General features: G+C 31.4%; 1 protein-coding gene and 1 pseudogene across 2 annotated transcripts; one reads left to right on the plus strand and one right to left on the minus strand.

Annotated features, from left to right (window-relative positions):
* Window positions 1-187: 187 nt before the first annotated feature.
* Window positions 188-5,913, minus strand: LOC117918780 (eukaryotic initiation factor 4A). 2 transcript variants are annotated; one of them, XM_034835670.1, is made up of 7 exons: window positions 5,775-5,912; window positions 5,631-5,679; window positions 5,377-5,514; window positions 3,380-3,610; window positions 898-937; window positions 724-821; window positions 188-614 (listed from the first exon to the last, which is right to left on the minus strand). In XM_034835670.1, the coding sequence occupies exons 1-7, from the start codon at window positions 5,831-5,833 to the stop codon at window positions 597-599; spliced, it is 633 nt and encodes a 210-aa protein (XP_034691561.1). In that variant the 5' UTR covers window positions 5,834-5,912; the 3' UTR covers window positions 188-596. The 2 variants fall into 2 exon arrangements, with proteins under 2 accessions (XP_034691561.1, XP_034691562.1); XM_034835671.1 differs by lacking the exon at window positions 188-614 and having other exon boundaries at window positions 724-835; window positions 5,775-5,913.
* Window positions 5,914-6,896: 983 nt separating this feature from the next.
* On the plus strand, window positions 6,897-8,007 carry LOC117919436 (annotated as a pseudogene).
* The last annotated feature ends 5,789 nt before the right edge of the window (window positions 8,008-13,796 follow it).

Consider the following 13,796-nt stretch of genomic DNA (forward strand, 5'->3'; position numbering starts at 1 on the left):
CCTTGAAGAGAGGCTAAACATGTATCAGGCTGAGTCAAGTGGGTCTATCATTGACCACTGTCAGAAAACAACCATGAAACTGCCTCCATTTCCGACAGGACAAGAACATGTTAGTGGGTCCCAACCAACCGCTCTCTTTGGGGCACCTTGATGGGTACTTTTCCGCACCAAGGTTTCGTTTAGTTTGTTTTTTTTTTTTTTTTTTTCTCGCCCATTTTCTTACGACTTGGCCAAGCAATTCTGTTTCCAGGGCAGGGAGTCAATTTGATATTTGGCTTTCCCAACATCAAAAGAAGCAGGTTCATCACAATCATCATGCCATGTTCCATACTCATATTTTCCAATGCCTTAGCTTGGTTGCCAAAAGAACAACAATTTCAAAATTCAGAGTTTTACTTGGTCTTACTTCAGAACCATGCGATTCAAGAATTTATCCATAGAGAAGAAAACATTGCAGAATTCTGAAAGAAACATTTTTTGTTGCAACTAGAGTCATGGAGCATCTCAGTCCCATCTCAGTGATGTATACATATTTTTTTCCACTGGAACGAGTATAAAGCAACTGAGTCTACTGGCATTGAAGGAGATCGAAAACTTCACAAAATTTCAGAAATCTGCATTGTTGACCACAATTTGTATTTCATTTTAGATCCTTTTATGTGTCATGGCATCATGATATTTTCTAATCGACTACCATGGATGCATTAGCAGATAATAACTTACATGCATGGGCATTTCAGCAACTGTGAGACCGCTACTTTCTTCCACGCTTTTGAGAGTCACCACCTCACCTCCAACGACCATGTTGATCACAATCCCATCTGCAGATATTTACCTAGAATTATGCTAAAAAGGCAATTGCCACTAACAAAATGTCACTGGATTAAGGAAAAGAACCTGCTCCCAAACAAGTCGCCATGCGTCTCATATATGTTTCCTGCAAGCAACCATTCACCAAACTAAGTAACTAGAAAGGAACCCATTAATAGATAGTATTGATATGAAATGAAAGGCATACCTAGACATCTAAACAACTTTTTTAGAATTTTAATCTTACATTGTTGTCAACAATCCTGAAGGTTGAATGTGATAAAGCTCTAAACCATTAGGTCCTAAATCAAAACAGGGACAATTCTTGTGGTAGGAAAATTCAGAAGAAAGTTTCTCTCCCATAGGTAACCTTACTTGCATATTAAATTAGTAGATGATGAAACTTTAGGTAGATTTAGTGCTAAGTAGAGCAAGGCATTCCTGCAAACCTCCAAAGACACCATATGGTAGAAGCCTTTTGTAAATGCTGAATTACTTATGTCAGTTGCAAGAGACAAGCCATGGAAGTTAGATCTACAATATGAAGATCAAGCATGGCTGAAACCAAGTATCTAACCTAGTCAGTAGTCTTATCATTTGAGAGGAAAAACTAGTCTTACACCTTGCTGGTAACTAAGAAACCATTTGAAGTGCCCTCATCAACAATTTAATTCAGCACCTGAATAAACCTTCTCATCTTTTCCCTGAACTAGAAAGAACCCTTTTTCTAAATTCTAATATCAAGATCCACCATCTTTTTGTATAAAAAAATGTACCATATCCTTTTCAAAAGTCACCCAATTGTTTACTTATATGCACACCACTGCCCAACAGACTTATCAAAGTAGCCACACAGGCACAGGCTTGGAGCATTTATTGAGATGCATGTTATTCTGCATTCACCTTCAACTAAAGGCTTTAAACCCACCTTTGCAAATTAATTCATATTGATTTAGACCAAGGCCACACATCAGGACCTCTATATCAAAACTCAGCTGCCAACAGGCATGACAATTTCAAAAATCATAGCATAATTATATGTTAACCAGGTTATACAACACATGCTCACAAAAAAAAAAAAAAAAGTGTATTGGTCATAAAGAGATCATTTCTCTTGAAAGTTGGGGAAAATAGATGGTACAATTAAATCTCTTTTAATTTTGATTTTAATTCTTCTATTTTTTATTCATAATCAATAATTGTAAAGCAAAGGTAAAGAAAATAAAGGAACATTTTGAAACATATTCAACTAGGAAAAATGTATTAAGAAATTACAATAATTCAAGTTCTGTGTATTTCACACACTGGGAGAAACCACTTGCTTCCAAATTTATCGTTTAGTTAGTGGGTATTAACTGTCCACTGTGCTCTAAGCTCAAACTATTCTAAATATAAATTAAGAAGTGATTAGTGTGCACTTATGAGCTAGATGGCTACAAACTATATCTAAGAAAATCCTTAGAAAATTAGAAATACAATTTAAAAAAAATTAATAATAGTATAATATATTATAAACTGTTTAGGTGATTAGTATGCAACATACATGCAAAACTTATCATCTTCTTAATCTACAAACCATGTAGGATTCTAGTGTTATTAGCATGCATTTGAACTTATTAAGTCTCTCCTAAGCATCCATGTGGAACTTAGACAACTCGAGTTTGCTTGATGTTGCAAAATTTGTTTTTCCCAATCATATTTAGACTATATTTAAATACTAACTGAAGGAAGGGAACACTTTGAAAGCTTGAAACAATACAATGGTATGGTACTAAGTAACTATATAGGTGTTGTTATTTGCAAGTCTTGGTGCCTTGGCCAAATGAGAGTTGCTTCCATTTATAGGCACCCAGAGGATGAAATAAATCTTGAGGTTTCTAAAGACTCTCCAGAAACTTTCCTACAAACCTACATTATGTACCTACTTTACAATGCTCTCATAGTAGTGTAGATACCCATGGTCCCTACAAACACTAGAAAGTTTCACACAATTTCAAAGTACTCCAAAGCCTTCCACAATATTGCAAAAACTTCCACCCAACTTTGGATGGATTCATGAACCACTCCACACTACAACTTTTGGAAAATGTCTTGAGCATAGGCATAGTGTCCAAAACCTTTCTGCTCCATCTTATATTAGCAAGTGAAGGTGTCATTTGAGTGTGGTGTGACATTATGCTATTTTCTTCATCCAAATCATTAGAAAGCAAGAATTAAAATTCTTAATAAGGAAAAGATGTGAGTGACAAAGGGAGGCCAAGAATCAAATGAATTGTAAAAGTGAGAGCAAGATAAAAGTGGGCCAGAGAAGGGGCTGATTAAAAAAAACCCAAAACAATATTTAAAAAACATAGTCAAACGTGTTTGTAAAAATGAGGTGACTACATCCACCATGATTATAAATAAAATCCTAATATAAAATTGATAGGCAACCAAATAATGGCGAGAGGATGTAATGCTGCTTCTGAAATGGAAATGCAAAAAGAAGAAAGAGAAAAAAAGGTAATAGTACTAATAAATGGAAGACAATGGTATATATGAAGTCCTTAGAAGAGAAGGAGAGCTCCACCTTCTTTGTTGGTAGCTCATAATTTATCAAAACACGAGCAGAAATTGATGATTCCCCTGAAGCAAGAAATGGCAAGCAAGCGTCTGTTACAACAACCATATGAGACTTGTCTTCCCCTTTTTTAATTTCCTTGTCCTCTCCCGATTGAGCAATGACATTTTGGTACCTCATAGTTGCTTGGCGAAAGTTCTCTAAAATTAGTGCACGTTCTGCTTCAGCAAGATCACTATACTGGATACGGATAACAAGTATGCATGTTATACCAGAAAATACTGAAATTTAGGAAAAAAATCAATCAAAAAATCAATTCTAAGAATATCCATGACATGGATCTTTGTATCCAATATATTTTTCAAAGTTGCTGACAAAATTCAACACCTAAAGCAAAACAATCTGGAAATGAGTGCCAGAACCATAAATCTGACATTAGCAAAAAGTAAAAAGAAATTGTTAGCTTAAATGTAAGAGTGGTAAATTATTTTAAAGAAATGCTGGTATAATCTAGTTTAATCTAAAGAGGCCCAGAGGAGAAACTCTAAAACTAATAATTCAATTCTTAAAATTAGTCCAATCAAACAAAAAGTTAAAATATGAATTGATAGTGCTAGTTTTATCAAATATGGGTCACAATTCATACAGGCATCTCGTATGAAAAAAAGAAAAACAACAAACTGGATGCTTCAAAAGCTAACTCACATGCTGAGATTCATGTAGCAAAAAGAAACAAAATTCAGTGTTGTCATGACTTCTTATAAGATCTGGAAAGAGACTGGTCTATGCTATTAAGCTTAACTGCCACTTTATTATGATTGGATAGATTATCTGTGTAGAATTTAGACTCAAGTAACCTATGAGATCTCAACTAACATTGATAAGCTCATAAGGACATTAACTTTTGTTGATACTCCAAAACTACGAAAATTATTACCACTCATTCATTAGTAGTGAACACAACATTTCACAACACTGAAAGGATTTATCAAATGCAGCACTACAAAATCACCATTGAGAATCAGTAAATAATAAGGTGAAGATTTCAGCATGTAACAATTATAAAAAAAATCTGGAAATACATGTAATGGACCCACTCAAGTAGCTACTTTGATAAAGAAAAAATCTTCTTTAGATAAATTGGTTTGGTTTAATGTATCGGCTAAGAACAAAATAGAGCTAAAAATGTCCTATTTTGCTCCTAAGACGTGGCTCATGTGGGCAAAGGGCTGAGCTGGGGATGGGGATTCTACATTCAATTCCATATCAATGAAAGTTACCTAAAACAAGTGTCGTATTCTGAATTTCATGACAAGAAAGTCCCTAAAAAAAAAATCTAAATTTCAGTTTTTTAGTTATCTTTTAACTCCCGGTATCTCCAAAACTATCTAATAACGACACTGACACAATTGGTTATTGCCTCACCAAAGTCAAGGTTTCCAAAACCGCTATGTGGGAAATGAAATGAACTGCCAAACAGATGCCTCTCCTGAAACATTGCCGACACATATGCTGAAAAATAATGAGTCCTTTTTACAGCACTAACTAATAGGTGTCATGAAAGAAGTGGGAACCGGATTCCCAACTAGGAATCAATATACTGAACAGAAGATTTAGTGCATTCCATTAAATCCAACACACAGGAACAATAATTTCAGCAACAGTCATCCATTTCCCATTCAACAGATGCTTATCATTAAGAAGTTAGTGTCCAAACTTTAGGGTAAAGCTCCTCGTCTAAGTGACTAAACCATCCAATTAATTTGAATTTATCAACTATATTTTATCAATTAAACCAAGTTCACAAATACACTCTGCATACTGTCATGCCGGAAAATCTCACATTCCCACTAAAATAAAGTTTCCCCGATTGCATTTTTAGCATAATTTTAACAAACAAATCCATCCAATTGCACCTCAAGTACAATTACCCCTGATTTTCCATGGAGCACCCAAATAGGTCCTCACTAAAAAATAATGGAATAATTTCAAGAGCAAAGCAATACCAGCGAGGCCAAAGAAATGAAGGGAAGGTTGGAGACGGCCGAGCAGACCGCATCAAGCTCATCTCGGGAGCTACAGCACACCGCTATCGGCAGGCACGGACGATGACTTGCCAGCTCCAACAGATCCACCAATGTCTCCTGCCAATTCACATCTCCAAAATTTTGTTCTTCAAATCACTTACATATGTATAAATACAGACAGAAAGGTACCCAAAAATGTTGGGAAATAATATAGGATGAAATTCGAAGAGTACCATTTTGAACTGGGGTCTGTCGACGGCTACGTAGAAGTGGCGTTGTTGACTGCAAGAGAAACAAATGCAGCAATCTTAGTCATAATTGTAAGTTATATACAAATTAGAGGAGTGTAAAAAGAAAGAATCAATGATTCGACTTGCCCGGAATGAGAAGGGGAAGGGGAGAGAGGCGATGAAGCTTCAGCAGCGTCTATCCCCATGTCCTCTGACCTTTCTCTCACTTTCACTCCGTCCCTACACCTGTTTGTTAAAATGCCTTACCAGGCTTTTATTTCTTTCTTTCTTGAGTGGCCTCCCGGAATACTTAAATCCGTTTGGGAAACCTAGCAATTGCAAAATAATATATATATAATTTTTTAAAAATATTTTTAAAATTTTAAAAAGTCATTTAAAGGGATATTCTTTTAAAATTTATTTTCAAAAATGTATAAATTAAATTCGCTTTAATAAAAAATCATTTCAAACAATATCTACTTTAATATTATATTATATGTTATTAAAATATTATAATTATATTTATGAAACAGGCCATTTGTATTATTGAATTTGTATGATAGGATCTAAGCTATTAAATAAATAAACCCGTGTACATGAAAACTTAAAAATGTATACATACATAGCACCCTTGATTAATGGTACCTCTTCGATAAGTATCAGAAAAATATATATTGAAGGTATTATAATCAAACCATATATATCAATACATTAATTTATAAGAATGGCATGTAGTATAAATTATTTTATCCCAGCAAACCCTCATACCTTGGCCAGGAACCCTTATAGCTTTAAGACACATTTATAAAATTAAAAACAACTCATACTTATATAGTATTAAAAATTTTGTTTCTGTCGAAAAATTTATTTTTTATTCTATGCGAGATATCATATTTAGTTTTTAAAATGAATAAAAAAAATGAAATTTATCTAATGTCTAATGATATTTAAAAAAATTTCAATAATTTAAAATTTAGTAAATAATTGATTAGTTATTTATTAATAATATTCATGATTGAAATATTTTAAATTTATAAATAAAAACTTTATATAATTTCATACAATATTTATAAAATAAATCATATTGTAGACCCCTTCAAACTAAAAAGAAAAAGAAAAAAAACTAATAGTTTTTCCTTAGGTTTTGGGACCACCCGGGGAGAGGGGAATTTTCTTTGTTTTTTTTTAAGTGAGCGGGGGGAGGGAAGGGGGGGACACCTCCCATGAAACCAACTGCATTAGACGTGTAGCAAAAGAGGATGGCTGGCCATGGTGGTGGTTAGAGATGGAGACTTGCTGAGTGGTGCATAGTGAAGTAGGTGGTGGCTTGGGAAGCAAGGCAAGAAAAGGAAGGGAACGAGAGTATTTGGGGTTGGCTGGAGAGGTGGAGACCAAGGGGATGGAGTTCGGAAGAGGGGATTGGTCAAAGAGAAACTAGGGAGGACATCTAGTGCATTTACAAGTATACTCATATTTAACCATTCTGTTATTCTGAGTATCACTCCCCTGGATGTCTTTGTTGATTTACTTGACGTTTTTCCACTTATGTTGTTGGTGCCTTATCTGTTGCATTAATTTGGCTTGAATAATGGATGAGGGTCTCTACCATATTCATTGTGGGACATCCAAATATATGTATGGTATTGTTTTTTTTTTTGTTTTTGTTTTGTGTTTTGGAATCCATTTATGTTTCTTCTCACCAACATGAGCATTGAGGACCATGCAAACATGGCTACATTATACCCATCTTCCACTTCATCACTCACGTTTCCCATCCACTTTCCCCCCATGCTCACCCTTATCTCACCCACGTTCCTCTCCTTCTTCAATGGGCGGAAATTCACTCTGCACCTCCTACGAGCTCCTTCGCGGCCGACGCGCTAAGGACTGCACCTTCATCCCCCCATTTCCCTCGACTTCTCTTTCTCTTCCTCTTCCTCTTCATGCGCTTATTCTCCGACAGTGCAAGGTGTGCGGCGCTTCCGGACATTAACGGAGGGCGGCGTCCGCCTGGAGCTCACTCCCACTACCACCTCCCCGCTGGCCATTGATGTCACTGAATCAATCGAGATGAGGATCCAACACCTCATCTCCGAGAACCCAATCATCATCTTCAGCCCGTCCCTCCTGCTACATGTGCCATGTCGTGAAGCGCCTGCTCTCCACCATCGGCATGCGCCCCACCGTCATCGAGTTGGACGACGAGGAGATCAGAGCCCTCGCCACCCACTCTGCCGACTTCACCTCCACCACCCCCGTCGCCCTCGCCGTCTTCATCGGTGGCACGCGTGTCGGAGGCCTAGAGAGCCTTGTGGCCCTCCACCTCAGCGGTCATCTCATCCCTCGCCTCGCTGATGGTGGAAGCTTTCTCTGGGGATGATACTCAGGTGGAGAAGCAGGTCGTGATGGGGATTGAAGGTTTGGGTATGCTTATGTTAATGGACGTGAGCGTGAGATGGAGCTTAGACTCGAATGTGATGATGAAAGGCCTCATGATCTTTACGTTGACCACCCTTGTTGAGTTGGCCCATACCCATATTAAGTTGGCCCATATACATATTAAGTTAGCCCATACCCATATCAAGTTAGCCCATTTGATTGCTTCAATTTTAAGTAATTATCACGTTTCCAATTTTCGTAATATATTTTTTTTAAGGCTCTAATTTCTCAATAAATTTTCTAAATTCTAAATTCTAAATCCTACTTTCAAAATTCATGTCTTCAAGCAATTCTTCAAAAATCCCAACTTTTAGATTTAATCTTCATGGTTTCAAATCTCACATAATTTTCTAAACATTTCCAAATTCGAAATTTAATTCTTTAAGAAATCTCATTCCTCAAACATTTTTTTTAAGTTCTAATTCTTAAGTTCATTTTTTAAAAATTCCGCCTTTAAACAATTTTTCAGAATTCCGACTTCCAAATTTAATTTTCAATTTCAAAAATTCCACTATTCACGTTCATTGGTTTAAATATCATTTTCATTATTATTATTTCATATTTATTTATTTATTTATTTCTTTTAAAAAAATCTCAATCATTAAAGTTCAATTCTTCAAAAATTTGATTTCCAAATTTAATTTTCAATCTAAAAAATTTAATTATTCACGTTCATTCGTTTAAATATTATTTTTGTTATTATTATTATTATTCCATATTATTAATTTATTTCTTTTAAAAAAATTCAATCATTAAAGTTCAATTCTTCAAAAATCTGACTTCCAAATTTAATTTTCAATCTAAAAAATTATACTATTCTCATTCATTCGTTTAAATATCATTTTCGTTATTATTATTATTCCATATTTATTTATTTATTTCTTTTAAAAAAAAATTCAATCATTAAAGTTCAATTCTTCAAAAATCTGATTTCCAAATTTAACTTTCAACCTAAAAAATTCCACTATTCACGTTCATTCATTTAAATATTATTTTCATTATTATTATCATTATTTCATTTATTTATTCGTTTATTTCTTTTAAAAATTCCAATCATTAAAGTTCAATTTTTCAAAATTTCGTTTTCCAAATTTAATTTTCAATTTAAAAATTTTCATTATTCACGTTCATTCATTTAAGTGCTATTTTTGTTATTATTATTATTATTCAATTCATTTATTTATTTATCTCTTTTAAAAAAAATTATGTCTTTAAACAATTCTTAAAAAATCTAACTTCCAAATCTAATTTCCAATCTTAAAAATTCAACTATTCACATTCATTTGTTTAATGATTATTTTCGTTATTATTGTTATTTCATTTATTTACTTATTCACTTATTCATATATTTAAAATCTCATCTCTAAATAATCCTTCAAATTTGCAATTTCTAAATTCAATTTCCAATTTCTAAAATTCTAACTTTCACAATTATTTATTCAATCGTTATTATTTTTGTTATTCTATTCATTTATTTATTCACTTGTTCGTTTATTTAAAATTCCATTTCTAAATAATTCTTTAAATTTCCAATCCCTAAGTTCAATTTCCAATTTCCAAAATTCTAACTTTCGCAATTATTTATCTAATCATTATTATTTTGTCATTATTATTATTCCATTCATTTATTTATTCACTTATTCATTTATTTAAAATTTCATCTTTAAATAATTATTCAAAATTCCGATTTCCAAATTTAGTTATTTGAAATTCCAATTTTCCTATTTCCGAACTTAATTTTTAGTTTCCAGTATTCCAATTCTCGCATTTATTCAATTACTCGTTTATTATTATCATTTTATTCATTTATTTCTAAAAATTCCATCTTTGAATGATTTTCAAGATTTCCAATTTTTATAATTCAATTTTCATAGTTTCTACTTCTCAAATAATTTTCAATTTTGATTTATTTCAAAATTTAATTTCCAAAGTCCTAATTTTCGTAATTTATTTATTTATTTTTTAATCCCAAACTCTCAAATAATTTTCAAAATTCCAATTTCTTTCAAATTTAATTTTTAAAATTCTCATTCTTACATTTAATTCATAAAACTCCAATTTTCAAATGAATTTCAAAAATCCAGTTTTCCCTCGAATAATTTTAATTTTTGTTTGGTGATGTATGTGATATATTTTGTGCTCTTTATTATACGCTGACCCCATTTTTATGATAGTGCATTGCTCATTTGTGGCCCAGATATGCATCCATTCCCATTCTGGTCATTCTTTATGTATATTTTGGTTCTCATATGTGCATAATCGATTTGAGTATCCATTGATTTTCTTATTAATTGTCACGTCAGCTTCATTTTATTAATAGAGATCCGAATTTAGGGACTTAGAGGGGTGTTACGGTCATTACCGTATCTTTCCGATAAGTAACCTGACCCTCGAGCCCGATTCGGTTTTTCATAGACCACATTTTTCAAAATAAGGAGTTACACTTAGAGTTTTCTTTTTTAATTTATTTACCATTTTAAAAATAAAACAAAAATAAGTGACGACTCAAAGTCATTTTTTTTAATAAATAAAATCATTTTCAAATAAAAATCGAGCTTGTCATCGAGTGGAAAACGCATTAATCGAAATACGGGATTCACACATATATATTAATATTATTTTTTAGTTATTGTTTTTCAACTATAAATTTAAAATCTTAATCATGATTTTTTATTTTATAAATTTGGTAATATAAAAAAATTAATGGAAAATAACTTTACAATTCATAAGAATGAAGGGTGAATAATATAGTATCCACTTATCCTATTTTTATGTTATATTGAATATATCATAAAATAATAGAAAAAATAACTCATTATATGTAACGCCCAACATTTTCTTTTAAGGGTAATTTAGGAAATTACTAATAATAATTAATTTAGTTAATTAATTAATTAAATAAAAAGGAAGAGGGGTAAAAGGGTAATTTTACGAATAAATACCCTAAGTATAAATTAGAAATTTTATTCTTTCCGTTCTTTTCTGAATAGAGTTCCTGTTCGCAGAATTCCAGAGAACGTAGGTTGGAGTCAGATTTCAGGGTTGAAGAACAGATCTCTATAGGTAAGAGTCTAACCCCTAGTTTAATATTTTAGATTCATTGATTAATTTTAAACACATTAGATATATTTTTTGGAAAACCCCAAATCTAGATTAGGGTTAGATTATTTTTTTTTAAATTCGTTTTAATATCAAATAGTGAAAATTTAAGATTTTGATTTATTATTGGAATTGGGGAGATCTTAAGTTTTGTTTTATTAAAAAAAAAAAAAAAAAATTTGGAAGACGCGTGTGCACACTGTGGAATTGGAGAATGGCTTAAGAAAAAAAAAAAAAAAAAAAGGGAGGACGCGTATGCACACTGGAATTTTAGAATGACAAAAAAAAAATAATATATGTGGGTGTGTGTACGGATGGAGGGAAGGATGGTGTGTAGTTAATGTATATATATATATATGTATATATATTATTATATTGATAATAATGGATAAAGTTTATGTTTGAAAAAAAAAAAAAAAAAAAAAAACTTGTTTTTTTTTGGTTTGGTGTACCCGAGACATGAGTGACTTTTGAATTGGTTAATTAAAATAATAATAATAATAATATTTAGTTTTAGATTAATAAATAAGATAATAGTAATAATGGTCTTTTTTTTTTTGTAATAAATAGAATGAGAGATTTAGCAAAATATATATATATATATATATATATTATATATATAGAATTTTATAATGAAATAAAATTGTAATTTAATTAAATTAGTAATGTGTTATTAGAAACAAATTGAGAATTTATTAATTTTAATTAAATAAGGAATAGAGTAATTAAATTATTACTTTGTTAATAAAAAATATTAATCTTAACATTTAGAAATTTTTAGGATTATCAGATTTATATTTTGAGGTAAATAGTAATAGTGGTCTTTTTATTGTGTTAGGTGAAGAGTAGACTTTTCAGGGTTATTTTTCCTTCAAGGTCTTTGCATATTTTGAGGTAAGGGAAGTTAATGCAATATTTATAAAATTAAATTATTTTATATGTTATCTTGAATTGTGGAAAAGAAAATGATATTTTGTTACCATGCATGGATCAAACTGTTTTGCACTAAATATTATGTTGGAATATTTTGTTTTATTTATGACACAAAATATGGAGATATTATGTTGTGTAAATTTGAATACTTGAACAAAAACATCACTCTGGTTTATTTGGCCCTTGTCAACGGGATATAATAGTTGACTATTCGGCCCTGTCAACGGGATATAATAGTTGACCTTTACATTTCATGGTGGGAATGTAATTGATTTGGACCCCAGCCTCTAGGGGTTTGGTTAGAGGTTACTAGTACTAGTAGTGTTTGGTTCCTTCCACCAGGAACAATTTGAGGCTAGCCACCCATTTGAAAAGTCCCACCTAACTGGGCATTTGATATTTGATAACCAGAGTAATGAAAATTGAATGGATTTGATTGAATCTTATGTGAAAGTGTTTGAATTTGATATGAAAATGGTTAGTTGAATTTTGAATATATTAGTATTGTTGAAACTCTGATATTTGATGAAAAAAAAAATGATATCTCCTATTTGAAATGAAAATATTTGATCCATGAATTGCATTAATATTCCTTATTGGGCTGTGAGCTCATTCCCAATTGTTGAAAATTTTTCAGGTACTCTTAGTTCGGGTGAGGAGTGATGGCTAGGCTGAGGAATAGTCATCATTAGAATTTGACTTAGGATTTTATGTTGGATTTTGTTTTAACTGTTAGTTATGTTCATTTGGATCATTTGATATTTGAAAGTTATTTGGAAATTGAATTTGAGGATTTTAGATTTTGTTCTGCTACTCTGAACAGGTATTTGGTAATTGGTAACATCCAGTTACAATATGATTGTTTGGGTCAGATTATACTTTAAGCCTTCGGGTTTGAGGTGTGAAATGACCGTCACGCCCTTGGAGTGGGTCTTGGGGCGTGACATTATATCATTAACCAAATATAAAATATGATTTGTTATCTTATTTCTTATCTATTACATGTTATATTTTTGAATAATAACAAATTTTATAAGATAAAATTTGAAAATACCTAAGAAATTGTATATATTTTTATTATAATTTATTTATTAAAAATATCTTAAAAAAATACATATTTTCTTTATTTTTTCTATTGTTTTACTTTGACAAAATATAACCTTAATATAATTTATTTATTTAATTTGTGTAATATGTGATTTTAACTATGCTCGATATGCTTTTATATTTACACATCATAAAAAAATACAAAAAAAAAAACTTAGAAATAATTGTTAATTAATTATTTTATTTTATTTTAATTACAATTTTAGTGAATTGAAATTACGTAAAAACAAACTGCAATTTAAGGTGATCCGGAATCTTGAAAGAGATTATATTATTGCATTCGATTTAATTAATAATAAACGTCTCTTTATAATGAATGTTATTGGACATGCTATGATATTATTAGTAAAGAAATTAGATATAAAATATTAAGATATTGTATTTACTATCTTACCATTCTACGTAAAATAAGATTTGATTATTCTAAAACCTTAAAAATGTCGTCCTAAATAAATACTAGGAATGAAGAAATGCGAGCGCGAGACATGGATAATCGACGTGGTGGACACAAAAGTCAAAAAATAGAGAAATATAGGGAGGTAATTAGAAATACAGAAAAATAAAGGGAAGCAGGCTCGTATAGTTCTAAAT

Source organism: Vitis riparia, chromosome 7, assembly GCF_004353265.1.
Source record: "Vitis riparia cultivar Riparia Gloire de Montpellier isolate 1030 chromosome 7, EGFV_Vit.rip_1.0, whole genome shotgun sequence".
Classification (NCBI taxonomy): Eukaryota; Viridiplantae; Streptophyta; class Magnoliopsida; order Vitales; family Vitaceae; genus Vitis; species Vitis riparia.

What these genes read in the sequence shown, in the direction of transcription:
- LOC117918780 (XM_034835670.1), bottom strand. Translation starts at nt 5,833, where the DNA reads ATGGGGATAGACGCTGCTGAAGCTTCATCGCCTCTCTCCCCTTCCCCT. An exon ending in ACAGACCCCAGTTCAAAATG is followed by an intron (nt 5,515 to 5,630) that starts GTACTCTTCGAA and finishes GTGAATTGGCAG; the next exon opens with GAGACATTGGTGGATCTGTT. An exon ending in ATGAGCTACCAACAAAGAAG is followed by an intron (nt 938 to 3,379) that starts GTGGAGCTCTCC and finishes GGTTGCTTGCAG; the next exon opens with GAAACATATATGAGACGCAT.